The following is a 16,094-nucleotide window of genomic DNA, read 5'->3' as shown; positions in this document are numbered from 1 at the left end:
TCTACAAAACTAATTTTTGGGGAAGAACTCCTGAAAGGCATAGCCAGTGAGGAATGTTCCAGTTACATGGATCGAGGAAAGGAAACGTGGAAAAGGGTTGGATAGTAAGACTCTAGCTGTCAGTGTCCAAATGAATGTAAATGCTTTCCTTAATAATATCCATTCTTGACACACAAACTTCTGGGTTTGCTTTTTTCAGGCTTCTTTTTCCCAAGTTCTTGGACCAGTGTTCGCAAGGTATGTGTCACTTCTCTTGGCTTTGAGCTAGACAGCACCAGTAGCTGAGCCATATGGCCAAATAAATACACTGTAAATGCATGTAGTCAAAGGATCACGATAAACTCTTGGAGGTAAGAACGATCTGTGCAGAACAATCTTTCCCCTGCCTGCGTTACTAAACACCATAGGTGCCTGGAGAAGATGGAAGAACATGATGCATTCTGGTTGTCCTCATCTGGAGGATGGGTTATCTGAGACCATGAGTTCAACTGCTTGCCTTGAACGGTTGGAACTCGTGCTGTGTTGTTAAACTAGGAGCAAAATGGATTGGATTTGAGTTCCATCCTCTTTGGGGAGGCACGAGGAAAGAGAGCTCTCCTTTCATTTCTGCTATTTTAGAAAGGGAAAAATGAGCTGGTTCCCTTGTTCCCCATATGCTCTTCATAATGCAGTGTGGAGGATCCTTGCAGGATTTATTTGACATTGCAGCGGACAAAAACGCTCGCTCGCAAAAGAACTGTTTCTTCCCTGTATATTCAGTTTTATATCCTGTCCCTCAAGTGCATCGCCCTCTGCATCATCCTCCTTGTCAGGCTTGGAACTTAGAGCAGCTGCTGGCATAAATAGGATACCATCCATCCTGACCTACCATCAAATAAGTTCTTTAAGTTTCAGGCAGCAAATTCAGATATAGCACCTTTATAGTTGTTTTTAACAGTTGTATGGCTGATTAACAACATTAAGACCAGTACGTCGTGTGTGTTTATATGAGAAGAGACCTCTCCAGTCAGATAATCTTTTTTAGGCAGACTATAAGCTCAGCCTGAAATTGGGTAGATCAGTTTCTTTATTTTGTTTGTTTATTTCTTGCACAGAAGCTGTAAGATGACACCTTATAGCATCTCTTGGTTGTATGCAAAGTTGTTTTACAGACGAAAACATCGCCATTGTTAAATATGCCAATTGTATGTTTGGGAGCAAAGTGGCTTCATGATTTTTGTAAAGCATATGTATTTTAAATCTATCCCTCTTGTTTCTTGGCTGCTTCTATTGAACATGCTATTCCCCAGGCTGCAAAGATATCTTTTTTTCCCTTTAGATGAGTGCATAAATAAGGAATTAAACGAAACGGTGCTCTTCAAAATGTAGTAGAAATAGAGATGGCAGTGACCGTTTAAATAGTTTTAGTAACAAATTATTTTCTATGTAGGCACCTTCCAGTTCTCAGAAAGCTGTTTTTCTTCTGGATTACACTACCCGTTGGTCAGTTCAGTATCATGGACTGTTGCCTGCTAACCCAGGGCCAGTTTCTGTGGGATACTGGTGCCTACAAGGTTTGGGCATAGGGGTGTGCAGAGCCAAAGCTCGCAGGTCCCCAGGCTCAGGGCAGTCTTCTGTTACTTCCGAGGCTGCGTCGGGGTTCCCAGGCAAGAATGACTGCTAGTGCCCGAAAGCCATTCCCCTTAGGCAAGGCAAACGAAGCGGGGAGTAATGGAGAAAGGATTTGGGTGAGGAGCGTGCGACCAGATGCATAGGTTTCTGATTTGCGAGATATTTTCTGCCTTGAATCTTTTTCTTCTTAACTCTAAGCTTTGCCAGCTTAGTCCTTGACAATCACCTATTCTCTCCAAGGCATGGTGCTTCTAACTGTAATTTATGCTTTGTAACATTTATGTTATACAGCCTTTTTATTGTTCTCTGCCAGCTTCACAGAAAGCATAACGATGTTTTTAATTAAATTTGATTTTTAAAGCAATATCAAGTTTGGGGATATTAAGAAAAAAAATCCCTACTGTGCATAGCACACCCACAGTGTGGTGGTTCGTTGATTAGTTTATTCATACTTTTCATCTTAATTGCATGATATACATAATAATTTCAAGCACGCGTGTGAAATTCCTAAGAGTGCTTGCTGTTCTTCCCCCCCCCCCCCATGTCTCTCGAGCAACTGTGTATTGGAGAAAACTTAGATGTTTCTGAAATTGGAGTGGAAACTTCTGTGGGGGATTAAAAAACAGAGAAATACCAGTGATGGAAATTTGCTTGGGCTACTCTTAAAATTCTAACTTGAAAGGGTCAGCGATGCAAGTAACAGTGACTGGGAGCATATGGTACAATGTAAGTAGCCGAGAAGCATTTGGTATAGAAATCTCTGTGTAAAGAAGCCTCTGCAAGGATTAGCATACTTTAAAGACTTCTGTAAAGAGTAGGCATAACTGCAGGCCGCAGTTCATAGTGTAAGCTTCATTGCATATTCTGCTTTAAATAGTGATGGGGCAGGGGAAACGCAGCCTGGTTCAATCGTCCATGGATATGCAAGAGTTCGTTACTCTGTCGTACGCCGTACCTGTAGTTACAGGGAAGTGTCTGAAACGAGCTGCTCATCTTGAGCAAAGGAATACCCTTCCTTACACGTTCTGGACAATATTGACATCCTAGGGAGTCCCGGAGAGCTGGCACAGCAGGAATTCATGCTGCTGTAATGCCTTCTTGGTATAATTGGAAAGCAGCGATCCTGTAACACTGAAATTAGTCGGATGATAAGTGTGATATGTCATCTTGCATTTTTTCCTTAATGAAATCCCTTCCAGTGCCCAAGGCTTGACAGCTGTGAGGGTTGGTGTGTTATTTCTGACTCCCTTCAGAGGCATCTGCAGCGGTTGGTTCTCGTTTAACATGAAACTTGTCTTATACCTGGCAAGACAGCAGGTGTAACCTGAAGGCTGTGGTGCCATCGTCAAATCTTGGAAAGTTTTGGGTTAAGACGAGTGACTGTTTCTTCAGTGAAATTAGTGGCACAGTGCGCAAGGTGAAGGGATACTGTTAAGTCTGAAAAAGAAGTTGCTTTTCTGGTGACAGAGCTGGGACTTTTGGAGAATTGGGGCTCGGGAGAAACAGTTATCCTACTTGTTTTCTCTGTTACCTTTTTTGATGCTTTTTGGGTTCAGAGCTGCTGTCTGATTACCATTTCGGGGCCTTTCTTTGAAAACAGAGACCAAAAAAACCCCAAACTCTTCTCTTATTTTTGGAAGTGGCAACTGTCATAGTCCAAAGTACTGATTTTTATTTTCTGTTAGCTGTTTAGCCTGACTTCTAGCATCTTGAATATTCCAAGAGGCTTTAAACATCAGTCTTTCATGTTAAACTAGTGCTTCTCAAATTGATCTGTCTGGGAATTTATTCTTTTAAGTAATTGATTCTTCTGATTAATTGAGTCTAAATTGCTTCTGTTACGCAGACTAATTGAAAGAAAAATGTCTTGACCTGGTATAGCTGTATTTTGGCAAAGCAGGCCTTCCTCATTAGTGCAGTCATCTTCAGTGACACGGTACTGATAGGCTCGTGTTTTTAATTTTTTAAATTTTTTTGTAAGACTGTTTTCACCAAATCATACGAACCCACAGATTACAACATCCTGTCTCTTTCCCCTTGAGTCATTCCAGTGACTGAAGAGGGTTGTCTCCTTCAGGAGGTATTACTGCTGTGTGTCTACGGGTTGTGACAGGATGGGCTGCTGAGCTGGCTGCCCTCTAGATGCAGTTGCAAAATAAATAGTTAACGATAATTCTGCGCTTGGTTACTCCACAGCGTTCTCGTGTGAAGTTAGATGGGCTTCTGGGGTTTTGCTGGGCCGCCAAGAGATGAAAGGTTGTCCTTGCTTGTTTGTTTTTGTAGGTTGTTTGTTGTTTTTTTTCCCTTAGTAATGCTAATGTAGTGTGACGGAAGGAAAATAAGAGAAACGTGGCTGTTTATAAGACATGCAGACGTGGCACTTCAGGGCATGGTTTAGGAGTCACGGTAGTGTTGGGTTGGCGGTTGGACCTGATGATCCTAGAGGTCTTTACGAACCTCAGTGTTTCTGTGATTCTATATTACTTAATTGTTTGTTAATCACTGTTGCGTACCCAAGTTCTGTAAACTATCCTCTGATTTCCTTGCACAGGACTAGTGAGCAACGTGGTTTTCACAAGTCATGCTACAGAGCAGAAGCATCCACTCCTTATGCAACTGCAGAGCCTCATCCAAGCGGCAAATCCTGCTGTTTCATTCATCTTGGCAGAAAAAGGAGTTGTAACAAGGTAATGTTAATCACTGTCCAATATTTGTCACTTTTGGCAGATGGGACCTGTGCACTTAGAAGCTTGTGTTCTCGTGTTTTACTCCAGTAACTTATACAGAGGAGATGCAGATTTTTCTCAATTGCTTCTCATGCAAAAGGAGTCTTCCCTTTACCTTTATGGTCATATAAATATAGGGGTTAGGACACGTATGTTTTGGTTTGCAGAGTATAACTTATGTTGCAGTTACTGTCATACAAAGGGAAAAATACTCTGTTACTGTGGTGAGCACATTCTGTTTTATGCAGGTAACATACAGATAGCATCCATATTTTTGAACTTAAAGTCTTCATCTTTATCTCTTTATAGGAATGAGGATATTGAATTAATTCTCTCAGAAAGCAGTTTTTCAGATCCTCAGATGATGAGAGCTCGGTATTTGATGTATCCTGGCTGGCAAGTATCTAGACTGAGAAATATTAAAACTATTTTTCTAATTAACTTGAAGATTAAAAAGTCTTTCTAACTAAACTTATATTTTTTTTTCAAGACTACTTATTTGGAACAGGCAATAGCTTTGTAAATCACTTTTAAGAGGAGAGCTGATGAGTAGTCTTAGTAGACACACGATTGCACTCTTTTTATGGGGAAAAGGATCCTTTCTGGACACGATTTAAATCAATGGCAAGATTACTGTTGCTTTTTAGAAGAATAGAAAAAGAACCCTGTGGGAATAAGCTGGGAAGGATTGGGATGGGTGAGGTCAGTAATGACTAGAGTAATTTCATTCTGACAGCTATTCAGCCTTACTGGAATGAACTTGCCGTGTCAGTCTAGTTATTAGCAGAACAATTATTCATAAGACCCAGCAACCTTATTGACAGTCTTGGCAGAGGCTAAGGGCACAATAATACGTGGTACCAAGCCTTCCGTTTAATACTGAGGGCTATTTTTCATGGTTCAGGGCTCTTTACACATCTTGTTGCAGTTATCTGTGCTGCACCTATTTGGCAGAAAATGTAAACCTGTCAGCCATTATAACTCCTGCCTGACTGTTTTCTTGTTAGGTTTATAGTGCTGGAAGCAGGGTTTATTTATCATACCTTGCCAGTCCTGTGCGTGTGCATATCTTTTTGTTCATGATTCTTGCTCCAAATTGGATGCAAGGAAGGCTCCTAAAGTAAACTGGCACAAAGCTCGGGATGTCAGAGCTGCTTGTGGACTGCATGGAGCCAAAAGGGGCAGGGGGGAGAAAGCAGGAAAATAAACTCTTTAAAACTTCTGGACAACTGGCAATCTATCTGATGGTAGTATGCAGGAATAGCATGTAGCCAGTATGTAAGAAAAAAAAATGCAGCAGGAAGAGAATCAAAAGGAGTCCTGAGTGCTTTGAACAACCTAATACAGTTGATATCATGTTTTCATGGGTGTCGCAGAGAAGAAAGCTTAGTATTTTTCTTCCTATGAGCAGCGCTTACCTGTGGTGAAATTGTAGATGTTCCTTTTAAGAAGTTTGTTAGACGAAAAACACAAGCGTGTGTGTTTTCTGTATGTTGAAGGTGTGTGTTTGTTTTTGCCTTAAGGTATGAAGGTAAATATGGAGCCGGGTCTGTCTTCCCTCCAATGGTTCAGATCTGTGTATGGTTTAATCGTCCTCTAGAAAAAACACGCTTTGTGACCAAATGTAAAGGTACAAGTGAACTTTGTTTGCCTTGATTTAAATCCAAGTTTGAAATACTGAGGAATAGAGGGGAGGGAAGGCACTGACATAGCACGGTTATTTAATTCCTGCTGAAGTAAACTTTTAGTTGAAAATTCAGCTTTCCTTCCTTAAAATACAGTAAATTGTCTTCTTTAGTGCCTGCTCTGGAAAAGTGGTCCATGACTTTGCTCAGATGAAAATCTAATTTCACTTTTGGTTTCTGGAGGCTGAGACACTTATCTTTATACGTTTGCTTTTTATTTTATGTTTAATTTCATTCACTAGCGTTGAGATACAGCTTATAAGTGAGCGTCAGCTTCTACTTTTTATGCCAAATAATTGTTTGTAGTTACTATCAAATAGGCTCAGAAAACGGGCTCAACTCCGCGTTAGACTACTAGAGCAGGTATATAATCATGCCTTTCCTTCTTTCCTTGGCAAAACAGTGTTAAGGAGCACCATTTTACTTTCCACACACACTGTAAGCGTTCATTATGCCAAGCGCATGTTATTCCCCACCTACCCCATAGCAAAGAAGTGAGAACATATAGAGCTGTTATGTCGTGGGGCTCCAGGGGACACGGCAGCTTTTTCCCCTGAAGCACTAGGATGTGGATTAGAGGCCTGACCAGAAGCTACACCAAGGAGAAGAAAAAGAAGTGAGATAATCTGTTTTTTCTTCTATTTCAAACAGCGATTAAGTCATTGCTCAAGCCAAGTCCTTTTTCTGGAAACATTTATCACATCATGGGCAAAGTTAAGTTTTCAGGTAAGGGCAAATTACGACTGGTGCGTCGCCTTGTGATCGCGCTGCACATATATATGTTTGAAAACTTCTTTATGTACTGCATTCTGTCCGCGCCTCTGCTGATGTTAAATTAGATTAGCAATTATCAGGACATTTTCTTTTTCTTCTGTCTTCTCCTTGTTAGATTCTGATAAAGTAATTGAAGTCTGTCACAACACATCATCTAATTCACTAAGCCTCGTGCCTGTTCAGGAGGGGCCAACCCCTCCTGATTCAAGAAGTGATAACAGAGATTGCAGCAGTCAACAGGAGTGCTTCCTTGTGTTCATTGGCTGCTCTCTTAAGGAAGAGGATATAAAAGACTGGCTCAGAGAAACTGCAAAACAGGTTCGTGGGCATGTTTACTTCTGTCCAGCGTGATCTGTTTTGGCATTTCTTAACAACAGAAGGAGAAATCCGAGTGTCTCGATGAAACTTTCTTCTACCAAGGTATTAGCATTCCAGGGCACAAATGTGTTTCAGAGAGAGAACTAACAGTTTGCAAATGCGCATTGTAATTTGTGTATTGTTTTAATATCAGCTACAGCATATTCATGGCTTGGTCTGCTTTTGAACGCTTGAGCAAATGGAGCGTGTCCAGAATAAACACAAGACGATTTAGCTGAGACATAATTGCCAAAAGCTAAAGTGTAGTATGAAATAAATCCTCTTGAAGTACCTGAACGCTCCAAAGCTGAAAATTTGTTTTGATTCACTCAATTAAACCTCCTTGGAAGTAATCCACTGAGATGGAGGGTATAGTTTCTTTCATTTGACTTGCTTAATTTGTCAAGCGGGCAGCTGTGTAAGACTTCGCGTATTTCTGCATGGCTAACGCACCTATGCAATAGAAGTTGGAGCAGGGAACGGGGAATACACACATCGTAAGAAGCCTGGAAGGCACATTTTGCAGTCGTGGTGACTTGCTGACTTCACGCGGTGACTGGCGTGACCTGACCAGGAGTGCAGGACGAGCTCGTTCTCTGCTACACACCTAAGTAACACCAGCAGATATTGCTTTTACCAGGCTGCACGTTAAGCTCTTAGGAAGCGACTCTTGAGGTTTGATTCAGAATTATACTTGGACAGAAACTGTTCAACCGTACACATGGCGTTATTTCAGCGCTCTAGTTGGAACCCGAGCTATAGTTCCAGCTGTGCCCTTCCGCGATGCCTGTTTTGGAACATTTGTTAGTTAAAAATACACATGGCTACTTCTTTATGGCTTAGGATTTGCATGGTATCCCTAAAAAGTTGTGCAGGAAGGGGAAAAATGTTTTCTGCTGGCCATTGTTGGAGCTGTTTCGAAGGATCTTCACCTTCTCACCCCATGTTCTCCGAGCAGGTTGTGTTACTTTAGGGAAGTACGGATTTTTATGTGATGATATCTCGTGCTCTGTATATATCACATGGGTAGTACATGGAGACAAATGCTTTTGATGTGTAAGAAAGCACTCTGTGGAACGCTGCTTTAATTTTATGAAAACTCAGAGCTTAAAATTAACTGTCATCTCAAGTGCGAAGTGCTTCCTTTTCGAGCAGTTCAAGACTACAAATGGTCTTCGTGCAGTCTCGCTAGTCACGGCTAATTAAGGATTTCCGATGGATCTGAGAGCTACCGCACGCTGCACGGAAGAAATTCATTATAAAACTTTTCAGAATAAAAACGAGATTGTTTTTCTGCTCATTTTTCTTTTTTTTTTTTTTACAGTAGAGCTATATTGAAATTGTATTATTTAAAATCCTTTTAGATTTGTCCTCTCTAACGATGCCTTATGTAAGATCACTTAATTCTTACTTCTGTTTTCAGAACGTAGTTGTAAGTGCCTTAAAAAAATCGAATAATTCTGTCTAGAAATTAATTCTGAAAGGAGCATTTCTGTGCTGGGCTTGAGCATGAGAGCACGTGATCATGGATTTTGCTGCCTTTGCCCACGTTTTCAAGAAAGGACTTACTTTCCTGTAGTTTTGCTTGTTTTCTTAATGTAACTAATATCACGATGTCACTCAGTAGTTCTATAACTGGCGTCTAATTCTTCATACAGAAACCTCAGAGGAAAGCCCTGAAAACCAGAGGAATGCTAACCCTTCAGGAAATAAAGAATATTCATGTAAGTAGAAGCAATTAATAGCAAGTCCTTCTGGCTGGTTTTCTTAAGTACCCATTTGTGTGACAGAGCATCTCCCATACTTGCCATAACAAGTGTGCTGAACACTGAATTATTACAGCACTTACTGACTTATAATCTCGAAACACAACTCAGACTGTCCAGGAGGGGTGTGAGATATAAATCGTGGTGTTACCTCAGGGCTTCAAGTTAGCCCTGAAGAGTGGGAGGTTACTGTAATGGTCTCTCCCCGTCTCTTCTCCCTGCTCTGTCCTGTGCAGGTTGTCACTTGCAAGTGGGGGTCCCAAACGCCTGTCCCTGCCCTCGTCAACTGCCTTTAGGTTTTAAGTGCGATCGTTGGAGCTCGGTTCCTAAAAGTGTGTCGTCCCTACGATTGGCGTTGCTGTACCTAACTCCCCTAGTCTATATGGATGTAATTTGTCATACTAGCTTTTCAGCGCTCTGCTTTACAGCCAGGAGCCATACCTTCCTCCCCGGCCGCTAAGTTCAGCAGAAGGAATTTGTCTTTTATCTATTTAAGTTTGTTAGGACTCTCTCTAAGTGGTTTGAGTTTTAAATGCTTAATGTACGGTATGTTCTTTCTCAATGTAGGTGAAACGCCACTTGGATCCGCTTCCAGCTGGTTATTTTTACAATGGGACTCAATTTGTGAATTTTTTTGGTGACAAAATGGATTACCATCCATGTATCCTTTAAAAAACGGGGGGGTTTTTTGGGGGGAAGGTTTTAGGTAGGAAACAGGCTATGCAAATCTGAAATGTAGGCTGTCACAGCAGATGATATGGTGAAGGGCCACTTTGCTTTGCAGGTAGTTACATGAAGTGGAAAGTGTTGTTCCTTAAAATCTGCATGGTTATGTGCCCCTTATAGCTTACTATTAAACCACTTTTTCAGAGGTACAATCTAAGAAGCAGAACAGAACCAACAAAACGATACATGAACTCACACAGAGTAATTTATGGGCCGCAGCTTGTCAAAGTAGTACTTTTCAAACCAAATAGTGCTGTATTATTTGTCATGACTGACAAAGCTTCCAAATGGATGTAGTTTTGGGTGCATGCATGTGTGTGCGCACACCCGAGTGAAAACACTCGGAGTTGGTCTAGGTTTTACCGCAGTATCCTTTTTGCTGCCACATACCTTCGCAGTGGAGCTGATGTTAAACGATTGCTCTCGTTTTGTAACTCGCTACGAGAAGAACCTTATCAGATGCAATGCGGTAACGTGAACGGGGCCTTCAGAATTACCTGTGGAGGTGCAATTTTTTTTCAATCCCTTAAAACTCACTTAAGCAAGTAAAACCTTATTTTAAAGCTGTTTCAGCTTAGCGAGCAGTGTGATTGAATTATCAAGTTGTGGCATATACACGTTTGTAAACGCGCTGTTGTTGCTGGTCTTGTTTGGCGTCAGTTAGAGAACATGAACTACAGCTGAGGTGGGGTCCTCTGGATTTCTTTCTAGAAATTATTTTTGGTTTTTAATTTAAACCAATCATATTTTTGTCTTTGGCAAGAAACGCTACAGTAATAGTAAAGTTCCAGCGTATGCCTGTTCTTTCTTGTTTCTATAGCTTTTTATGGCTTTTGTCTTTGATTACTGAAATTTCAAATTTGGTTTTATATTCCCAGTTTACTTTTCGCTTTAACTTTGACAAACTCTACAAAAATCCAAGTGGGTTCTGCGGTTCTGGTTTGGAATGAGATCAAAGGGTTATTTTCTGTGCCTTATGGGACAACTTTAAAACTTTAAACCAGCAGACTCTGGTCTGCAGGATAAGCTCCTAGTTACAGTATCCTGGCAGAAAAAAGCTGAAGAACAAACTTGGACTTCAGTATTCACTGGACCTTTACTCCATCACCGTCTTGGTGTTTGGTGGTAAAAGAAGGAGGCCCTGGTTAACCACTTCTGCATGATTTGAATTCTGGGCAGGGTTTTTCAGACTTCTGCTTAACCAAAATAGCTGTAAACATCTGCAAACCTGCTGTAGTTTTGCTGTTCTTGTATTCTTCCTCGTGACTGGGCAATGTCTATAGTGCAACTGCTTTATTCCCTGGTAACGCAGAGGAGTTGTGGCTAGGTCTGACTGCGGGACCCCCGGAAGGTAGTAGATTGGATTTCTGCTCTGAGGAAGCGTCCCTGGACAGGCACATCCTTCGAACCTGTGTGTTCTTTGCTAAACAGAGCTATTTGCACAAACATTTTTTTTCCTTAGTTTTTCAAAATCAGTAATGGACCAGTTCATGAACGATTACTTGGAAGAAGCCAACAGGGAAATAGAGAAGTACAACAGAGAACTAGAAGAACAAGAGTACCATGATCTCTTCGAGCAGAAGACATAAGCTCGTGCGTTCTGTCCATTTCTGAATCACCTACTGTCAGTCACCAAAAATGCTGTTGTCCTTGAGTGAAATGTCAGTTTTCAGCACTCCTTTTAAAACTAAGAGATCATTCCTGTAAGGTTGGCATTTTAATATGGTAACTGCTTAGCTGTTTGTACTGTCAGGTTTGCTTCCACTTCACCTTAATTCCAGACTGTAAAAAGCATCACCTGGAATCCCTGGCCAGTAGTGGAAACTTATTGAAAAGAAGAAGAGAAGAAGCAAAACTCTATTTCCTAGTAGGTCCAAATGTAATCGTGGAATTGGTCCGTCGTGCAGATAATCAAACCGCTTTAATCTCTGGATGTCCCTTGAAACTTGTTGCACAGAAGCATTGATGAGCAGCGATATACTTCAGTGTGGGGGACTGGGGGATGTTCCTAAAGCGAGAAATGGGGGAACATTTCAAAAACTCTGAGGAGTACCTAGTCCCACAGCTGTTGGGGTGTTCCCAAAGCGAGAAATGGGGGAACACTTGAAAAACTCTGAGGAGTACCTAGTCCCACAGCTGTTGGGGTGTTCCCAAAGCGAGAAATGGGGGAACACTTGAAAAACTCTGAGGAGTACCTAGTCCCACAGCTGTTGGGGTGTTCCCAAAGCGAGAAATGGGGGAATACTTGAAAAACTCAGAAGAATGCCTAATCCTAGAGCTGTTGGGGTGTTCCCAAAGCGAGAAACGGGGGAACGCTTCAAAAACTCTGAGTACCACCTAGTCCCACAGCTGTTGGGGTGTTCCCAAAGCGAGAAACGGGGGAACATTTCAGAACTCTGAAGAGTACTGAACCCTGCAGCTGTTGGGGTGTTCCCAAAGCGAGAAACGGGGGAACATTTTAAAAACTCAGAGTACCTAACGCTACCACTGTTAGGATGTTCCCAAAGCGAGAAACGAGGGACACGTAGGCATCTGCTTTTTCCTGAGGGACAGCATATCTCACAACCTCTGCACCCTTTGAATCTACGGTTGAAATTTTTGACTTTTCTAAAGAAAAGGTGTTTATACATTTCAGGGTGAAAGGAGATAAGCGGAGATATCTTGCTTTCTTCCCAATGTTGTTATTGGTGTTCTAGAAAACATGACATGGATGGCGGTAATCTGCACCTTGCTGGTGCTTAAAAGGTTATCTCTGAAGGACTTCTTATTTCAGTAGTGAAAACTGAGCAAAGCAAGAGAAGAGGGTGATTCTTTAGCTAAAGAATTCCTTTTCATGAAAATTACTTCGTTCCAAAGGTAAAAAAAAAAATGTAAAAAGATAGACCTGAAATATGAAAGAACTTGTTTGTGAAGCTTTCAGAAGAATTAGCGTGCCGTAACATCTCACTAAACTGATACGCCAGGTTTTAAGTACTTGCAAAAAAACCTTTATAGTTGCTAAACGATACTGTAACAGGAATTCTGGCAACTTGTCCTTTAAGTTAATTCAGTACAACTTTAAGTGAGAGTTAGATCGCTGACTGCAGGATTATAAGGTACCCTAGCAGCTACTTCAAGGTAATTTTTTAAGCTTATTTGAACAAGCAAGTTGTTGTAGGGTGCTGTGTGATCGGAATTTAGTCAGTGAAAACAGGCCGGGAGGAATTCTTTATTTTCCTATTCCTTTACCTTAGGGACAGCTCAGTCTTTTAATGCAACTGCACCTCTTCTTTTCGGTCAGATGTACGCAATGCAGTAAGAAATTGAACGAGTCATTTCTTAAAGTACACTTAAAATACTCATAACATCTCCACGCAGTCTCCCTCTGCGGCAGGAAGGTGAGATTTAACTCCTGCCATCAAACCTAAGGCTACATACAGTGTCATGCCTTACTTAAGAAACATCCTTTTTTTTTTTTACCTTTGGAATCTGAAATAGCTGAAATTTCAATAAGCCTGTCCAAAACCGAAACCCCTTTTAGGTGGGCTTTCTGTACCCGTTGCTACTAGGTGGCTCGGTGCCTGTGCTGTGGTGGTTATACGGTGCAGAGGTGGAACTCCAGGTGCTGCAGATTGGGATATAGATGTCGGTAAGGTTTCGTTACTAGCTTTCCTACTAGATTTAAAAAGCTGTCTGAATTTAAGAATTTCTTTTTTTCGCACACCACAAGACTTTATAAACTGCGTGTATCCTGTGAAAGTACAATAAAAGCCAGCGGTTAGTTTGTGTTTCTAGGCTTTCTGGGGAAAAACCCCTACTGCAGGTATAGAGCATCATGATAAGGCTCGTGAGTTTATCTATGCATGGCTATACGTTAGTCTTAATATACTGTAGTGCCTGGTAGAGTTAACGTAGCTAGCAGTGGAGTGGGGGGGCTAGCGGGTGTTTACAGACTAAGTCCAGTTGGTTGCATGAAACTATTTATCAGACCGGGATTATCAGAGTGCAGAATTCTGGTCGGTAACACCGCAATAAAAAGGGGCGTTAGAAAATTCTTAACAAACTCTAGTTCTTCGCCAATAAACTTAGTGTAAACCCAGCGTGCTCCTGTTCCGTACAAGTTACCTAACCTGCAAAGCCATATTTCTAGAGTAGCGGTATGACTGTGGAACGCCGGAAGAAATACCGGTGGTTGGGACAGCAGGCGCTTGGCTGATGGTGTGTCTCAACTTGTAAGTCGATAACAGAGTAGGTTTAAGTGCAATTGACTGAATGATAGGTGAAGATACTGTAGCTTCTCTTGCTCTGCTGAACTCTTTTTAAGAACTCCAATTTGTGCGGCTCTCAACTGTATGTCGGTGGGGCCGGTTCGCCTGGGGTTGGCGTGGCGAGCTGGAATTACGAGCGGGACGCCCTGTGAGCAGAACGGAGGTAAAGCGTTCAAAATCGGCGTGCCGCTGTGCAAATTGCGCCGTTCCTTAAAAACTGAAGCAGAAGAGCTCAGAGCAAAGGCCTAGTATACTTATATACTGTACTGCATGCTATATGGTAATAGCTGTGTATTATGAAGACCTTTCACCATACTGGTACTATTTCAATTAATATATTTTGGTATTGAAATAATTTGATTACCTCAAATTTTGTTTGTGTTTTTTTTACTTTTTAACTGTGACTTTAAAACAGAAAAAAAATACCGAAATAGTGAAACTGTGACAATGGTATCCTTTAAACATAGTAGTGCCTTGCAGATGACGCCATTTATTCACCGAAGCATGAAATAAATGGGCGTCATGGGTTGTATTGCTTGCACCCTGTTTTTTGTTTTTTTTTTTAAAGGAAAAACGGTTTTGGTGAAAGGACTTAAACTTAACCTAGTGAAGAATATTAGCACAAATGATTAAACTGTTTAAAAGAAAACTCTTTGAGGACTAAAATGTGTAAATGCCTGATGCTGCTGATAGTTTAATAGCAGTTGCTGGTTATTTTGGAGTTACCTCTAACAATCAGCAGCACTTTTTTTTTAGGAGAAGAGCATAACTTTTGTACTCTGGTCAGAGATGTTTATACTGTATCAAGCCCCGTCTGCAGGGTAATCTGGTTTCCTCACGCTTCTGAAGTCGAGGTGAGGATTGAGATACTTCTAAGAATCTAGTTTTGAACGTTTTTAACTACTGTAAAACTTTAAAAGAAGCAAAAAAGCACCATTTCTAAACCAATGTTTGGATACGCGAAAAGTGCCATTACACTGTTCCTTTATCTTTTACTGGATTTTGAAAATTGGTAACAGTAACTTTGTGTCCAGGCATTTCGGATATTGTGAAGAAGTGCTGAGAGTCCTCAAGGGGTTTACGTGCTTGGCTGACCTTCACGTTAGCAGCTTGTAGTGGTGGTTTTTTATTTTCCCCTCACCGAGAATGAGTGTGATCAGAAGTTACTGAAGTTATAGGGAGAAAAATGTGACAAACTTAGGAGAGGACCGTTTGCAACTTGGACTGCGCTGCGATCTCGGGGTGTTTTCTATTAAGCTGTGCAATTCGGTATCGGTCCGATTTTTACGCTTTGCAATTAACAAAACTGATTGCAGGGAGGATTTAAGTTGCACGTAAAAGTTCCCGAAGAAGTTGGTTTTATTATTATTATTTTTTAATTGAAATTTGTCTGAATTTGCACAGATTTAAGCTCTGGAATACTTTTGGTATTCTTAAAAGGGAAAAATTGTAACTAGTATAGTGAATTGTAAACTGTGAGTTGTTAGAACCGCATTGTTGGTCTAATTTTAGATTGTTTAAAAACGTACCTCAGAAAGCTAGTGAGAATCCGCTTCGTTTTTACACAACGGTCTGACACCAGTGTCGTAACGCTTCTCACTTCACCATGTGCCAAAATTCACTTTTATACTAGTTCTCGATGCTTTAGTATTTGCGACTTGAAGTTAAAAAAAAAAAATCTCGTATTTACAAACACTACTGTAACTTCAGTTAAACTGAACTGTGTGATTGAAGCTTTTAGCCTATTGTATTTATTACACAACTTGACTCAGTAAATACAAAATTACCTTTCCATTTATTTTTGTATTGTTTTACATGTTTATACCTGCAGTTCGTGTGACTTTTACACCCGTAACTCAGATGTGATGGAAAGAACCAATAAACAGTATCCATCTGCTGTCTGTCTTTGGCTTCTTTAATAAACTCAGTATTTCCGAAACTTGAATTTTTAAGCACGGAGGCGTTTTCTTTCCAGATTAGTTTGTTTTCTAAACTGGCAGAAAGGTGACTAGTTTATAGTCAAACTAAAATGTAAAGATCTAAGGGAATGGGGGTGGGGGGACGGGGTTTAAGCTGCTGTTTAGGTTTAGACCTCCTTGCTTGGGCTTCTGATTGTGTAACATTTAAAACCAGTTGTAGGGTGACGGACCTGACTCTGCTTCCCACCTGCCACCTCTGTCCGTCAACGGCGCGTACCCCGAA

The 16,094-nt window shown here is 41.0% G+C and overlaps 1 protein-coding gene across 3 annotated transcripts in view; it reads left to right on the top strand.

The window, feature by feature from the left end:
- Window positions 1-15,789, top strand: part of DNAAF9 (dynein axonemal assembly factor 9) — a 74,473-nt gene extending 58,684 nt beyond the window's left edge. For all 3 annotated transcript variants that reach the window (XM_075092234.1, XM_075092235.1, XM_075092236.1), the window contains 9 exons: window positions 200-237; window positions 4,163-4,298; window positions 4,647-4,733; window positions 5,861-5,967; window positions 6,674-6,748; window positions 6,912-7,114; window positions 8,812-8,877; window positions 9,487-9,580; window positions 11,122-15,789. In XM_075092234.1, the coding sequence (XP_074948335.1) occupies window positions 200-237; window positions 4,163-4,298; window positions 4,647-4,733; window positions 5,861-5,967; window positions 6,674-6,748; window positions 6,912-7,114; window positions 8,812-8,877; window positions 9,487-9,580; window positions 11,122-11,234 (919 nt within the window). In that variant the 3' untranslated portion in view covers window positions 11,235-15,789. The remainder of the gene's footprint in view (window positions 1-199; window positions 238-4,162; window positions 4,299-4,646; window positions 4,734-5,860; window positions 5,968-6,673; window positions 6,749-6,911; window positions 7,115-8,811; window positions 8,878-9,486; window positions 9,581-11,121) is intronic.
- Window positions 15,790-16,094: the final 305 nt, after the last annotated feature.

The sequence above is a fragment of the Phalacrocorax aristotelis genome, chromosome 4, assembly GCF_949628215.1.
Source record: "Phalacrocorax aristotelis chromosome 4, bGulAri2.1, whole genome shotgun sequence".
Taxonomy (NCBI): Eukaryota; Metazoa; Chordata; class Aves; order Suliformes; family Phalacrocoracidae; genus Phalacrocorax; species Phalacrocorax aristotelis.
Note: the sequence above shows the minus strand (reverse complement) of the source record. Positions and strands in the feature narration are given on the sequence as shown.